This window comes from Nomascus leucogenys, chromosome 18, assembly GCF_006542625.1.
Source record: "Nomascus leucogenys isolate Asia chromosome 18, Asia_NLE_v1, whole genome shotgun sequence".
NCBI lineage: Eukaryota > Metazoa > Chordata > Mammalia > Primates > Hylobatidae > Nomascus > Nomascus leucogenys.
Window position 1 is genome coordinate 101,353,999 of NC_044398.1, and position 13,193 is coordinate 101,367,191.

General features: G+C 55.0%; 1 protein-coding gene across 8 annotated transcripts in view; it reads right to left on the reverse strand.

The window, feature by feature from the left end:
• The window catches only part of MAPK8IP3 (mitogen-activated protein kinase 8 interacting protein 3), a 60,348-nt gene that overhangs the window by 15,363 nt on the left and 31,792 nt on the right, over positions 1-13,193 (reverse strand). For 6 of the 8 annotated variants that reach the window (XM_030798324.1, XM_030798322.1, XM_030798326.1 and 3 more), the window contains exons 6-8: positions 9,398-9,644; positions 7,946-8,048; positions 7,572-7,690 (exon numbers count right to left, since the gene is read on the reverse strand). In XM_030798324.1, the coding sequence (XP_030654184.1) occupies positions 7,572-7,690; positions 7,946-8,048; positions 9,398-9,644 (469 nt within the window). Of the gene's footprint in view, positions 1-7,571; positions 7,691-7,945; positions 8,049-9,397; positions 13,189-13,193 lie in introns of those variants that run through there. The other 2 variants (XM_030798327.1, XM_030798328.1) reach the window with 2 other exon arrangements.

Genomic DNA, 13,193 nt, shown 5'->3' on the forward strand with positions numbered 1-13,193 from the left:
CTTGCTTTGTTGCCCAGGCTGGAGTGCAGTGGTGTGATCACGACTCCCTGCAGCACTGGTCTCCAGGGCTCAAGCGTTCCTCTCACCTCAGCCTCCTGAGTGGCTGGCATGATTCTCAGGCTACACACTAAACTCAACTTGAGCTAAAATTCACTTCAGCTATGTCCGTGGCTGCTACATGTGTGCACCACAATGCCCGGCTGATTTTTGTACTTTTTTGTAGAGGGGGGTCTCCCTATGTTGCCCAGGCTGGTCTTGAAGTCCTGAGCTCAAGCGATCCTCTTGCCTTGGCTTCCCAAAGTGCTGGGATGACAGGTATGCGTCACCGTGCCGGCCTTTATTTTGATTTTAATGATGTCTCCATCATTAGCCACAGCCGTCATTATTTTCCTTTATGGCTTTGGTCACATAGAGAGGCCCAGATTATGAAAATAATCTCCAATATCCTTTTCCAGTTATTTTTTCTTTTTTCTTTTTCTTTTTTTTTTTTTTTAAGACAGAGTCTTGCTCTGTCACCCAGGCTGGAGTGCAGCGGCGTGATCTCGGCTCACTGCAACCTCCGCCACCTGGGTTCACAGGAGTCTCCTGCCTCAGCCTCCCGAGTAGCTGGGATTATAGGCACTCGCCACCACGCCCAGCTAATTTTTTTTTTAAATTTTTAGTAGAGACAGGGTTTCACCATGTTGGCCAAGATAGTTTCGATCTCTTGACCTCATGATCTGCCGGCCTCGGCCTCCCAAAGTGCTGGGGTTACAGGCATGAGCCACCGCGCCCGGCCCCTTTTCCAGTTCTACTGTCCTTTGTTGACGTTCTTATTTTTCTGAGACAGGGTCTTGCTCTGTCCCCCACGCTGGAGTGCAGTGGCGCAATCATGGTCCACTGTATCCTTGAACTCCCATGCTCAAGCGATCCTCCCGCCTCAGACTCCCAAGTAGCTGAGACCACAGGTGCCAGCACACCCAGCTGCGTTCTGTTGTCCTCGTAATTGTGTGCTTAGATCTTTAATCCACCTGGAAATCACTGCTGTTTATGGGGAGGTCAGGCTTAGACTTCATTTTGCACCAGCAGCAACTAAGGCAGTACATTTACTGACTCATCTGCCCGTGTTCCACGGTTTGAGATGCCATACTTGTCATACATAGATGGATTCCCCGTGGCTCCAGGTCTGTCTTGGCTCTTGGCCCTGAGCTCATGAGCTCGTATCACGGGTTGTTGCTGCCTGCCTCAACTGCCGCAGCTTTATGTGGAATCCCGCAAGCTTGTTCTCTCCCCACATTTTCTGGGATATTCTCACACGTTTCCTCTACTGCATCAACTTCAGATCCGTTTATAGAGTTCCAGAAAAATCTCCGACATGCATGTGGGTACTTTTACTGGTAATGAACGGATTCCCGTGGGAACGGTGGGCTGCCTGTGACGTCAGCAGACAGCTCACAGGGCGTGTCTTCGGGTCGGGGCACATGGCAACACGCTCTGCGCGTATGGCTTCTTTTATGTCTTTCAATGGCGCTTCCGAATCTTACACAGGCTTGTCTTTTCTCAAGGTTATTTGTGGATATTTTCTTCTTCTTCTTCTTTTTTTTTTCCGAGATGGAGTCTCGCTCTGGAGAGCAGTGGCGTGATCTCAGTTCACTGCAACCCCCGCCTCCCAGGTTCAAGTGATTCTCCTGTCTCAGCCTCCTGAGTAGCTGGGACTACAGGGCCCGCCACCATACCGGGGTAATTTTTGTATTTTTAGTAGAGATGCGGTTTCACCATGTTGGCCAGGGTGGTCTTGAACTCCTGACCTTGTGATCCGCCCACCCTGGCCTCCCAAAGTGCTGGGATAACAGGCGAGAACCACTGTGCCCGGCCTATATGTGGACAGTTTCTATGTCTGGCTACGACATCGGTGGAATCTCTCCTGAGGGCTGCCTCATCTGTGCAGAGCAGAGCGGAGAGAAAGATCAGCTGTGCGAATTCCAGATTCCAGCTCAGCAATGTAGGGCACGTAGTATAACTTCTCTGAGTGTTAGTCATTTGTAAAACAGAAAAATAAGTTCGTCAGTGAACATTTGCTGTGAAATTCCCATCAGGTAGTGCGGTAATAGCTGGTACAGATCCCAGCACCAGAGACATGCTCAGTGAGTGTTAATTCCCTTACTCCCTATTAGGCCAATTTTTTTTTTTCTTTTTTTTTTGAGACAGAGTTTCGCTCTCATTGCCCAGGCTGCAGTGCAGTGGCGCGATCTCGGCTCACTGCAACCTCTGCCTCCCAGGTTCAAGCAATTCTCCTGCCTCAGTCTCCCAAGTAGCTGGGATTACAAGTGCCTGCCACTGCGCCCAGTTAATTTTTTTGTATTTTTAGTAGAGATGGGGTTTCACCATCTTGGCCAGGCTGGCTTGAACTCCTGACTTCACGACCCACCTGCCTCGGCCTCCCAGAGTGCTGGGATTATAGGCGTGAGCCACTGCGCCTGGCCGGTCCTATTACGCCAATTCTAAGATGCACATTTTTTCCTCATGTTAACATTTCTGAAATTTCAGTAGGTCTTAAATAATCAGTCACATTATAGTTTCATTTGCAGCAGTTTTTTCTTTCTTGAAGATTCCTAAAATAATGGTATGTGGGGCCGGGCACGGTGGCTCACGCCTGTAATCCCAGCACTTTGGGAGGCCGAGGCAGGCGGATCACGAGGTCAGGAGATCGAGACCATGGTGAAACCCCGTCTCTACTAAAAATACAAAAAATTAGCCGGGCATGGTGGCGGGCGCCTGTAGTCCCAGCTACTCGGGAGGCTGAGGCAGGAGAATGGCATGAACCCGGGAGGCGGAGCTTGCAGTGAGCCGAGATCGCACCACTGCGCTCCAGCCTGGGAGACAGAGCGAGACTCTGTCTCAAAAACATAAATAAATAAATAAATAAATAAATAATGGTATGTGGGCTGGGTGCGGTGGCTCACACCTGTAGTTCCAGCGTGATTTGGTAGGCCAAAGTGGGAGGATCACTTGAGTCTAGGAGTTTGAGACCAGCCCTGGAAACATAGCAACAGCCCACCTCTATAGGAAACAAACAAACAAACAAACAAAGTTTTAAAATTGGTGTTGTCTGAGATTCAATGGAATACAACAGATGCCCGACGTGGGCTCTTTTTATTTCTCCATCACCAAAGGAATTCAGAGTAAAAATGCTGAGAGAGGTGCAGGGCCGCCCACGTAGGCGCTGGATGGAGGGATGTCACCCTCCACCTGCCGACTTTCGGCAGAAGCACCCCCCCGTCACGTGCAAAGCGGACGTGTTTCTGAAATGATGCTCTTTCCCAGATCCGTGCAGGCTCCAGGCTCTCCCCTGCTTGGCAGCCACACAAGGGTGTACTCCTTTTCCTGCTGTCTTCAGGAGTTTATGCCCGTTCTGCAGCTGAGCTGGACATGGGGCAAGTTGATTAGGGCAGAGGGGCGCAGGCCCCAGCTCATTCGTCCATCCTGGTTGCCAGAGAGCAGACTCCTCTGTTTCAAAAACCTTCCATCAACAGATTGCAGCAGCAGGAGGTCCCCACTCATCAGAACTGCCTGACTTTTTCTTTTCCTTTCCTTTTCTTTTTTTTTTTTTTTTAAGAGACAGGGCCTCACTCTGTTGCCCAGGCTGGAGTGTAGTGGCGTGCTTACAGCTCACTGCAGCCTCAAATTCCCAGGCTGAAGTGATCTTCCTACTTCAGCTTCCCAAGTAGCTGGGACTTACAGGTGCACACCACCATGCCTGCCTAATGTTTTATAAAATGTTTTGTAGAGATGGGGTCTTGCTACGTTGACCAGGCTGGTCTTGAACTCCGAGGCGCAAGTGATCCTTCTGCCTTGGCCTCCCAGAGCTCTGGGATTACAGGTGTGAGTGACTGTGCCTGGTCTCCCTGCCTTTCTTATACGCATTATGTTTAAGGCTCTGGAAAGGCACCAAAAGGTCTCTTACTCCCAAGAGCAGCCTGTCATGCCAGCCGGAGCTCGGCAGTGCCCAGATGACCAGCACCCTGCAGAGTAGGGTGGCAGAGCCCAGAGTGCACAGAAGGCGTGGAACGCACAGTGACTTGAGGCCTCATCGTGATATGAGAAAAGGACTGCCTCAGGGTCTCGTGGGAAAGCAGGCTCCTGGCCAGTGCCCTCTAGGTGGGCGCTGCAGGCAGTGGCTGTGCAGCAGGGCAAGGCAGCACAAAAGCCATGGGTTGAGCACAGGGTACCACAGCCAACAGGGTGGGTGGATGCGCAGGCCACAGAGTCCCTGGGTGGTGAGAAAGCTGCCAATCCCGGTCATCTCTTGGAGCCGGGTGGGGGTCAGAGTGTGGCTGGAGCACGATTCACAGCCCCCCAAAGGTGGAAAGCACCAAGCAGGGGCCCATCAGGGCAAACAGATGAGCACGTGGTCTGTCCGTGAGACGGGCACTACTCAGCAGTGAAAAGGCAGGAGGCACTGACATGCTGCAGCTGGGATGGACCCTGAAGATGTGACGCAATGTTAAAGAAGCCAGGCAGAAAAGGCCCATTGCTATGACACGTCTGTAACAGGCAAATCTACAGAGACAGAGTGTGGATTTGTGGTTGCCTGGGGCCGGGGAGGGGGAGACAAAGCGACTGCTAATGGGCACGGGGTTTCCTTTTGGGGGTGGAGACGATGTGACTCTAAACACCGAGCATGCTAAGACCCCCTGGACTGTACACCGTAAGTGAATGAATTACATAGTGTGGACATCACATCTCAATAGAGCTGCTGAACAGCACAGACCTTGCTCAGAGTTAGGGCTGCTGTTCTGGGTTGGACCTGCATTCCAGTCCGAGCTCTCACCATCATCTCACCCTCTCTGACCTCAGTTTTTTTTTGAGACAGAGTCCCTCTCCCTGTCACCCAGGCTGGAGTGCAATGGTGCGATCTCGGCTCACTGCGATCTCCGCTTCCTGGGTTCAAACGATTCTTCTGCCTCAGCCTCCCGAGTAGCTAGGATTACAGGCGTCCGCCACCAGGCCCAGCTAATTTTTTTTTGTATTTTTAGTAGAGACGGGTTTCACCATGTTGGCCAGGCTGGTCTCAAACTCCTGACCTCAAGTGATCCACCCGCCTCAGTCTCCCAAAGTGCTGGGATTACAGGTGTGAGCCACCGTGCCCGGCCTCAGTTTCTTCATCTATAAATGGGGACACTGGCAGGAGGACGGCTTGATGCTGCAGTAAGGACCGACGGTGGCCATGCCCGTCAGTGCTGCCACCCATGGAAATAAGATACCGCCCACAATGAGAAGGGCAGCTGTGACCTGACACTGTGTGTTCTGCGTACACATGTGTCATACGTCTGTGGGCCATGGGCCATGGTGCCCGGTAGGGTGTCACCAAGACATTAAAACACTCGGCCAGGAGTGGTGGCTCACGCCTGTAATCCCAGCACTCTGGGAGGCCGAGGTGGGTGGATCACGAGGTCAGGAGATCGAAACCAGCCTTACCAACACTGTGAAACCCCATCTCTACTAAAAATACAAAAATTACCTGGGCATGGTGGTGCATGCCTGTAATCCCAGCTACTCAGGAGGCTGAGGCAGGAGAATCGTTTCAACCCGGGAAGGCAGAGGTTGCAGTGAGCCGAGATCGCACCACTGCACTCCAGCCTGGGCCACAAAGTGAGACTCCATCTCAAAAAAAAAAAAAAAAAATCATAGCATGGTGGGGAGGTTCCCTCTGGTTTTTACTCTCTTCTTGGCATTTGCTGATATTATTTAAATATTATTATAAGCATATATAATTTTTTCAAAAAATAAAAAAATAGCTAAAAAATATACATTATCGGCCGGGCATGCTGGCTCACACTTGTAATCCCAGCACTTTGGGAGCCTGAGACGGGTGGATCACCTGAGGTCAGGAGTTCAAGACCAGCCTGGCAAATATCGTGAAACCGCATCTGTACTAAAATACAAAAATTAGCCGGGCACGGTGGCACATGCCTCTAATTCCAGCTACTTGGGAGGCGGAGACAGGAGAATCTCTTGAACCTGGGAGGTGGAGGTTGCAGTGAGCCAAGATCGTGCCACTGCATTCCAGCCTGGGCGACAGAGTGAGACTTTGTCTCAAAAATAAATAAATAAATAAACAAACAAACAAACAAACATCTGAATTATGTAGAGTGGAAGGATATCAAAATATTAAAAGAGATTACCCCTATTTAGCAGAATGTTTCTGAAGATTAATCTCCTTTGGATTTTTTATATATATTTTTGCAACACATGAGAACAGTTCCATAGAAAATTCACAGCACCAAAGCGCGCCCCCTCGGCTTCTTCCTGATCTCAGGGGAGCATTCCGTCTTTCACCATGGAGTACAGTGCGTCCAACACTACTGAACTGAACACTTCAACTCGGTTAAGATGGTAAATATGATATTACTTACACATGGCCTCTACTGGGGCACTTTCTGACTCAAGCCAGGCTGAGACAGGCCTCCCTGTCAGGCTGAGGCCCTGCTGGTGCTCAGCACTCCACATTACTCTGCTCCCTGGAGGTCCCCCTGCCCCAGATAAGACAATCAGCTCAGGAGTACACCAGGAGGCAGCCTGGGATCCAGGAGCTTCTCACCCCGTGGGCTGGCGGAAGCAAGACCATGGCGAAAGGCTCGGACCCTGATGCGTTCAAGGGGACAGACTGGGCTGTCCTACTGCCCGCCTGCCATGCCTGAAAGCCCGGGGATCAGAGCCACACGGCCAGTGCTCAGCTGCCAGCAGGCGCCATGAGCACAGGAGACTCCACAGGCTGACAGGAAGCAGGTCCTGATGTTTGCAGCCGCCGCAGACCTAGGCACAGAGGGTCCAGTGTAGACCTGTGGCGCCGAGTTGAAGCCAGGGCTGTCTGCGGAGGAGTGGGCAAGTGGGCACCCTCCCAACCTCCTCCAACGTCAATGGTCCCAGGGCGTGTGGCGAGGCTAACATGCACGGAGCAGGGAAGCGGGCACCCTCTCAACCTCCTGGAGAGTCGACAGCCCTGAGGGTGTGTGCAGAAGATGAGGCGAGGCTAACAGGCATGGATTTCTTTTAGGGATGGCGGAACATTCTAAACTGAGATAGTGTGGGTGGCTGCACCACCTGTGAGTATGCTATAAACCACCGAACCGTGCACTCGAAGGGGGTGAATTTTATGATACAGTCAACCCTCGATACCCAGCCTCATGGAAAATGTACAGGCCTGTGATGGCTGCGTCTGTACTGACGTGTACACTTTTTTCCTGTCATTATTCCCTAAACGACACAGCATAACAGCAACTACTTACACAGCATCTACAACATAACCTAGAGGTGACTTAGAGTACACGGGAGGGTGCAAACACTACACCACTTCAGAGCAGGGACTCGAGAAGCCTCAGATTTCGGCATCCTTGGGGCAGTCCAGAAACCAATCCCCTGTGGAGATGGAGGGACAATTCCATGTGAAATGTAACTCAATAAAGCTGGAAAAAAAAGGGTTCCTAGCTCACAGCTGACAGAGGACTTTCCTTTCATTACAAACAAAACGAACAGCAGAAAAGCCCCAGCATTGTGCAGGCACGGCGGCGGTGGGGAAGGCTTGCGCTTACCTAGGAGGTCAGCCCCTTCGTCCACATCCCCGATGACCTCAGAGCCTGCCGTCGACAGCTCGTGGTACAGGGAGTCCGTGTTGATGCCGAAAGCTTTGTTCACGATGCCCTGGGTTGGGCTGTTGGGATGCACAGGTCGGGAGAGAGAGCAGAGTCAGCGGCCAGCCCAGAGTGGCTGCATCTGCAGACTCTTCCAACACCTCCCACTGTGGCCATTCAATGCCCACACTGCCCTGCAGGCCAGTTGTGGATGGAGGCGGTAGGCCACAGCCTTGATGGTTCTCCCAGTGGTGGCAGAGGAAGCCTTCACCAAAGACACCGACTTGGATAAATACTGAGCCCCCAGGACCCCAGGGCCTGGGCTGAGCCAGTACCTGCTTCCTGTGCGGTCCAGGCGGGTCTCTGGACACATGTCCAGCTCTGGCGTGGAGTCAATAATGTCCTGAACATCAGACCACTCGTCACTGCTGCCCATGCCTAGGGGAGAGCACAGGGGCACCTGGGGTCAGGAGAGGGTCTGGCAGCCTCTGCCCTGCTCATGGCTGCCCTCGGAACCCGAGTCTGGTGGGCTGGAGCTGGACCACCTGCTAGGTGGGGATGATCAGGTAACGGCTCTTCCCAGGCTGGCTGGGCAGAGGTCGAACTCTAGCACAGTGGGTGTCTGGGGCGGGGCCTGGAGGACGGTGGGGTGCAGCAGCCTCTCTGCATGGGAGTGTCAGCAGTAAGCCCAGTCCCCAGAGATCCCACGTCCAAGCAAGCCAGTGGCTGGACCTCCTCTCGGCCCTCATTCCCCTCTTCTCTTTCCCTCACTGGCCTGTGTGCCGTGGGGCGACGCCAGTTACTGGTTAGTGGGGCTGTGTGTTGTCGGGTGACATAGGCTACTGGTTAGTGGGGCTGTGTGCCGTGGGGCGACGCAGGTTACTGGTTAGTGGGGCTGTGTGCCGTGGGGTGACTAGGCTACTGGTTAGTGGGACTGTGTGCCGTGGGGGCAGGTACTGGTTAGTGGGGCTGTGTGCCGTGGGGGACTAGGCTACTGGTTAGTGGGCTGTGTGCCGTGGGGTGACATAGGCTACTGGTTAGTGGGGCTGTGTGCCGTGGGGTGACATAGGCTACTGGTTAGTGGGGCTGTGTGCCGTGGGGTGACATAGGCTACTGGTTAGTGGGGCTGTGTGCCGTGGGGTGACATAGGCTACTGGTTAGTGGGGCTGTGTGCCGTGGGGCGACGCCGGTTACTGGTTAGTGGGGCTGTGTGTTGTCGGGTGACATAGGTTACTGGTTAGTGGGGCTGTGTGCCGTGGGGTGACATAGGCTACTGGTTAGTGGGGCTGTGTGCCGTGGGGCGACGCAGGTTACTGGTTAGTGGGGCTGTGTGCCGTGGGGTGACATAGGCTACTGGTTAGTGGGGCTGTGTGCCGTGGGGCGACGCAGGCTACTGCCTTAGTTGTGTCTCCCCAAATCCATATGTTAATAGATACCCCCTAGCATGACTGTATTTGGAGGCTGGGCCTTTCAAGAGGTGATTATGGTAAAATGAGGTCACGTGGTGGCGCTAATCCAATGGGGCTATGTCCTCATAGGAGTTGGAGATGAGGACACAGGGGATGACCGTTGAGCACACAGGGAGAAGGTGGTGTCTACAAGCCAAGGAGTGGCTGCAGGAGGAACCCACCCTGCCAGCGCCTTGATCTTGGACCCCAGCCTCCAGGCTGTAAGGAACACGTCTCTGCTGCCTGCACTGCCCGCCTGGCGCATTAGTTTCACATCTACCCAAACCAAGCCCTGCCTCCTGCCCAAGGGAGCCCAGAGTCCCGGAGGTGGGCACCCACCTATACTGACGTTGCGCATCTCCTGGGTGACCTGGACTTCCATGTTGCGGCTGTCGCGCTTCTCCCGGGCACGCTTGCTGTTTTTGGAGCCCACGCCATAGTCCCCCAGGGGCTGCAGGCTCTCATTGAGGGGTGTGACGGCGGCTGAGGGCACGGAGGATGTGGGCGTGTTGGACTTGGTGCCTGTAGTGCTGGGTGTGGCGGCTGCCGAGGACTGGCCTGACTCGGACATTTCATCCTGTGGACACTAAGGCCAAACACAGGGAGGAGGGAGAGCGAGTCACTGCAGGTCCCTGGCCTGTGGCTCTGGTGTGGCTGCCCGAGGCCCCGCGCACCAATACTTTGCCTGGCTCAACACCCTGCGGGCCAGAGCTCCTCTGCCGCCTGCCGGGCTAACCCTTGCGGGCCTCACCACTCCTGAGTGGCTCTACTCATCCGGCCGCTGACTCTGGCTCCTCAGAAGCAGTGCCACCCTCCTGAAATGGCTTGGAACGGGGCTTTCCACTGGTGCCCCCCCCAGACAATTGCTTGTAATGGGCCAGCGCCTCGCCGGAGACACAGAGGCAGCCCCCTGTGGCTTGTGGCTGTTCAGAAACAAGTCCAGCCCAGGTAGGGCAGAGGGCTCTGACTGGGGACCCAAGAAGGGTTGGCCGTGCCGCCACCGCTGCCCCGTCACCATCACTGTGCTGAAGAGCTCGAGGCTGGGCCCACCTGTGCCTGCCCCGTGTTCCTCTCCCTGGGCTCAGGTCAGGGCCAGGGAGTGACCAGAAGGTGCTGACCCTGCGGCTTGACTGGACCAGAGGTCAGCCCTGAACACCAGCGCAAGCACGAAGAAACCACAATCCCCTTCTCACAGAATGGGACGCCACCAAGATATTCTGGAGGGTGGGGGCAGCCCAGACTATGAGGAACGGCAACCAGCTGTCCACCTCAGGAAGCTCACTGGGGAGAAGCACATTCTATGTGACCAATACGGAATGCGAAACAAACATTCTTTCCGATGGTCTTTCCTAACGAAGATACTGAACCAGCCTGAGAAAAAGAGCCCTACACGTTCTCCTCTTAGCTGACCTGATCACCCCCTGTGGCAGAGCTTGCCTGTGGCCCCTGGCCCTCCTTGAGGTGTAGGAAAGGGCAAGGCCTCAGAGGCACCCAGGTGGCTCCTGTGCCTGTCCCAGGCAGCCGCTGGGGGGGGGCCCGTGGTCTCTCAGAGGGTGCACCGCGGGGGACGCTAACGCTAAGGATCTCACCCAGGGAGGAGCTGTCGAGGGGGTATCCAGCCCTCTCCACAGCTGACTTATACTGGCCTTTAAGTGACCAGGGCAGACGGGACTTCCAGAAGTCACGGCCAGTTCTGACCTCTGCCTCTGCCCAGCCTCTCTGGTCACCACCAGGCTCAGGGCACGGGGACTCTCAGTACCGGACATGGCCACTCACTCAGAGGACAGATTTCTGCTTCATCTACCAGGCTCCTAAGTTTCTCTAGAAGGAATCTCAAAATGACACACCTTCCTCTATAGTAGCCATTCTCAGTTGGGCTGACTGTCCCGAGGGGATGCTTGAAAAGTCCAGAGACATTTTTGTGGTCACAAATGAAGGGGGTGCTCCTGGCATTCGTGGGTGGAAGCCAGGGATGCTGCTCCACACCCACCGTGTCCCAGCGGCCCAGGGCCATGTGTGACCAGCCCCAAAAGGTGAGCAGTGCCGAGGGAGAGCCCTCACACGGGCGCAGCCCGCCTCCTGGAGTGGCTTTGTAGAAATGTCTGAGACAGGCTGTGGCTCTGCAGCTATGCCCAGTTTGAGAGGAACACCCTTCCTCTTCATGTCACTACCCACGCTGGAGGAAGCGAGTACCGCTCATGCAAGAGTCTGCACTGATGTTCTCCAAGAACCTGTCTAACCAATGCATCACAGGCACCTGGGGTCCCACCGGACTCTGCCACCACCCGGCAGACAGAAAACAGGGAACCGCATGTGGCCAGGCAGGGTGTAGCTGTGCACATCAGACAAACGCTTCTGGGCCGCCTTCCTCCATGGCTGGGTCCCCAGCCTGCTCCTGACCCTCACGGTGGCTGCGGGCAATTCTGCAGTCTGATTGCGCCTCCCCTAGCTCTCCGTCACCCTACGGGGCCACCACTTACCCATGGGACACTCCCCCTGGCCACAACTTACCTAAAGGCAAACCTCTCAACCTCCTAAACATCAACGTGTAGCAGTGACCTCCAAATGCATTGAAAGAACCCAAACTCTTAGCGGTCATTCCTCACCATGAGTAGCCACAACTGTTTGGTTAAAACACTGAAAATACAGTACATAAAAACAAAAACAAAACAAAACAAAAAACAACAAAAAAAATTAAGAAATTAGAAAAACTTCAAAACCTAGAGCATAAAATAAAAAGAACTTAAATGTAATAATTTAAAATAAAGAAAAATCAAATAAAACACACCTATGAACGAAAACATAAAACGCTACAATTTATGAAGAGAGAGACGATGTCAGACAACGCAGGAGGTGAAAGGAAAGACATCATGAGAAGAAGAGCAGGCCCAGAGTGGGCGCGAGGAGGCAGCCCGGAGGCCAGAGAGCGCCAAGCAAGGGCTACCCCCAGCTGAGGCTGACGTGTCTTCAGACGCCTGTGGGCAGGTCCCAGCTCCAGGCCGGGGAGTGTGAGCCAGAGAGGGTGAGAGGAGGTGGGCTCAGGTGGCAGGGCTGGGCCCAGAAGGCCCGGGGAGCCTGCAGCCCCACCGCCCTCTCTCCAGCCCTGAGCACAGGGAGGACAGGAGAGTGTCCCAGATGCCATGGGGGAGCTTGCTCCCAGAGCAGCGCAGCAGCAGGTGGGCTGACAGAGCAGGAGCCTGCAGCAGCCCCCACAGGCCCGATGGACACTCAGAGGTGGAAGGACAGTCGGCAAAGCGTGCAGCAGGAAGTAAGCTTCTGGAGAAGTCCCAGACCCCACGTCCACCAGCCCAACCCAGCCCACAGGCCCCAAGGGCTCTGCCTCTGCGGACATCCTCTGACAGCCCCTGTGGGAAATCCACCAGACCCGGGGCACCTCCTCTTCCCAGGAAGGTGGCTGTCCTTACCTGGCACTGAGGCCAGTGAGCTCACAGGCCAAAACCGGCAGCAAGCGACCTGGGGCCTTGAAGGAGTGGCCTGACTCTGGGCCCCCGCACTCTGAGGTGCACTTGCCGGCTGGCTGTGAGAACCTGCTGGGGCCCCCGCACTCTGGCTGTGAGAACCTGCTGGGGTGAGGCTCTGCTTTCTCAAACTCAGGACCCAGGAGGCATTACCAGGGACAGGCAGGGAGGGGCCCAGAAAAGAGGAGCTTTCTCCTCACCTTTCTGCCAGCGGAGGGCAAACCCCACACTCTAGACACTGACGTTCCTCCAAGAGCAGAGGCGCGGCTCTCGGGCAGGCTGTGTCTGGCTGGAGCCCGGGTGAGCGCGAGGCTTTGTGTGGGGGGGTGGTTTGAGAGAGGATCACTAAGCTCAACCCTGACAGGCACTGGACACCCCTGGCTACAGAGCGGTTTATCCAAGGGCAGGGAGGTCTAGCCTGGCTTAGCAGGTGCCGACGCGAGGCCGCGTGGAGCAGCCACAGCCACACAGGGCCTGCTGGGCAGCCCGAGCCCCCGACACCCTGGTTGGGTTTCTCCATCCTGCCACACACAAAGGGAGAGGGTGAGTGGCCCAGAGAGCCGCGAAGGGCTGCCTGCAGACGAGGCTCCCGCCCCAGTGAACGGGGAACACCAGCAACAGGGAGGAGCCTCTCACTCCACGGCACGGCTACAAAA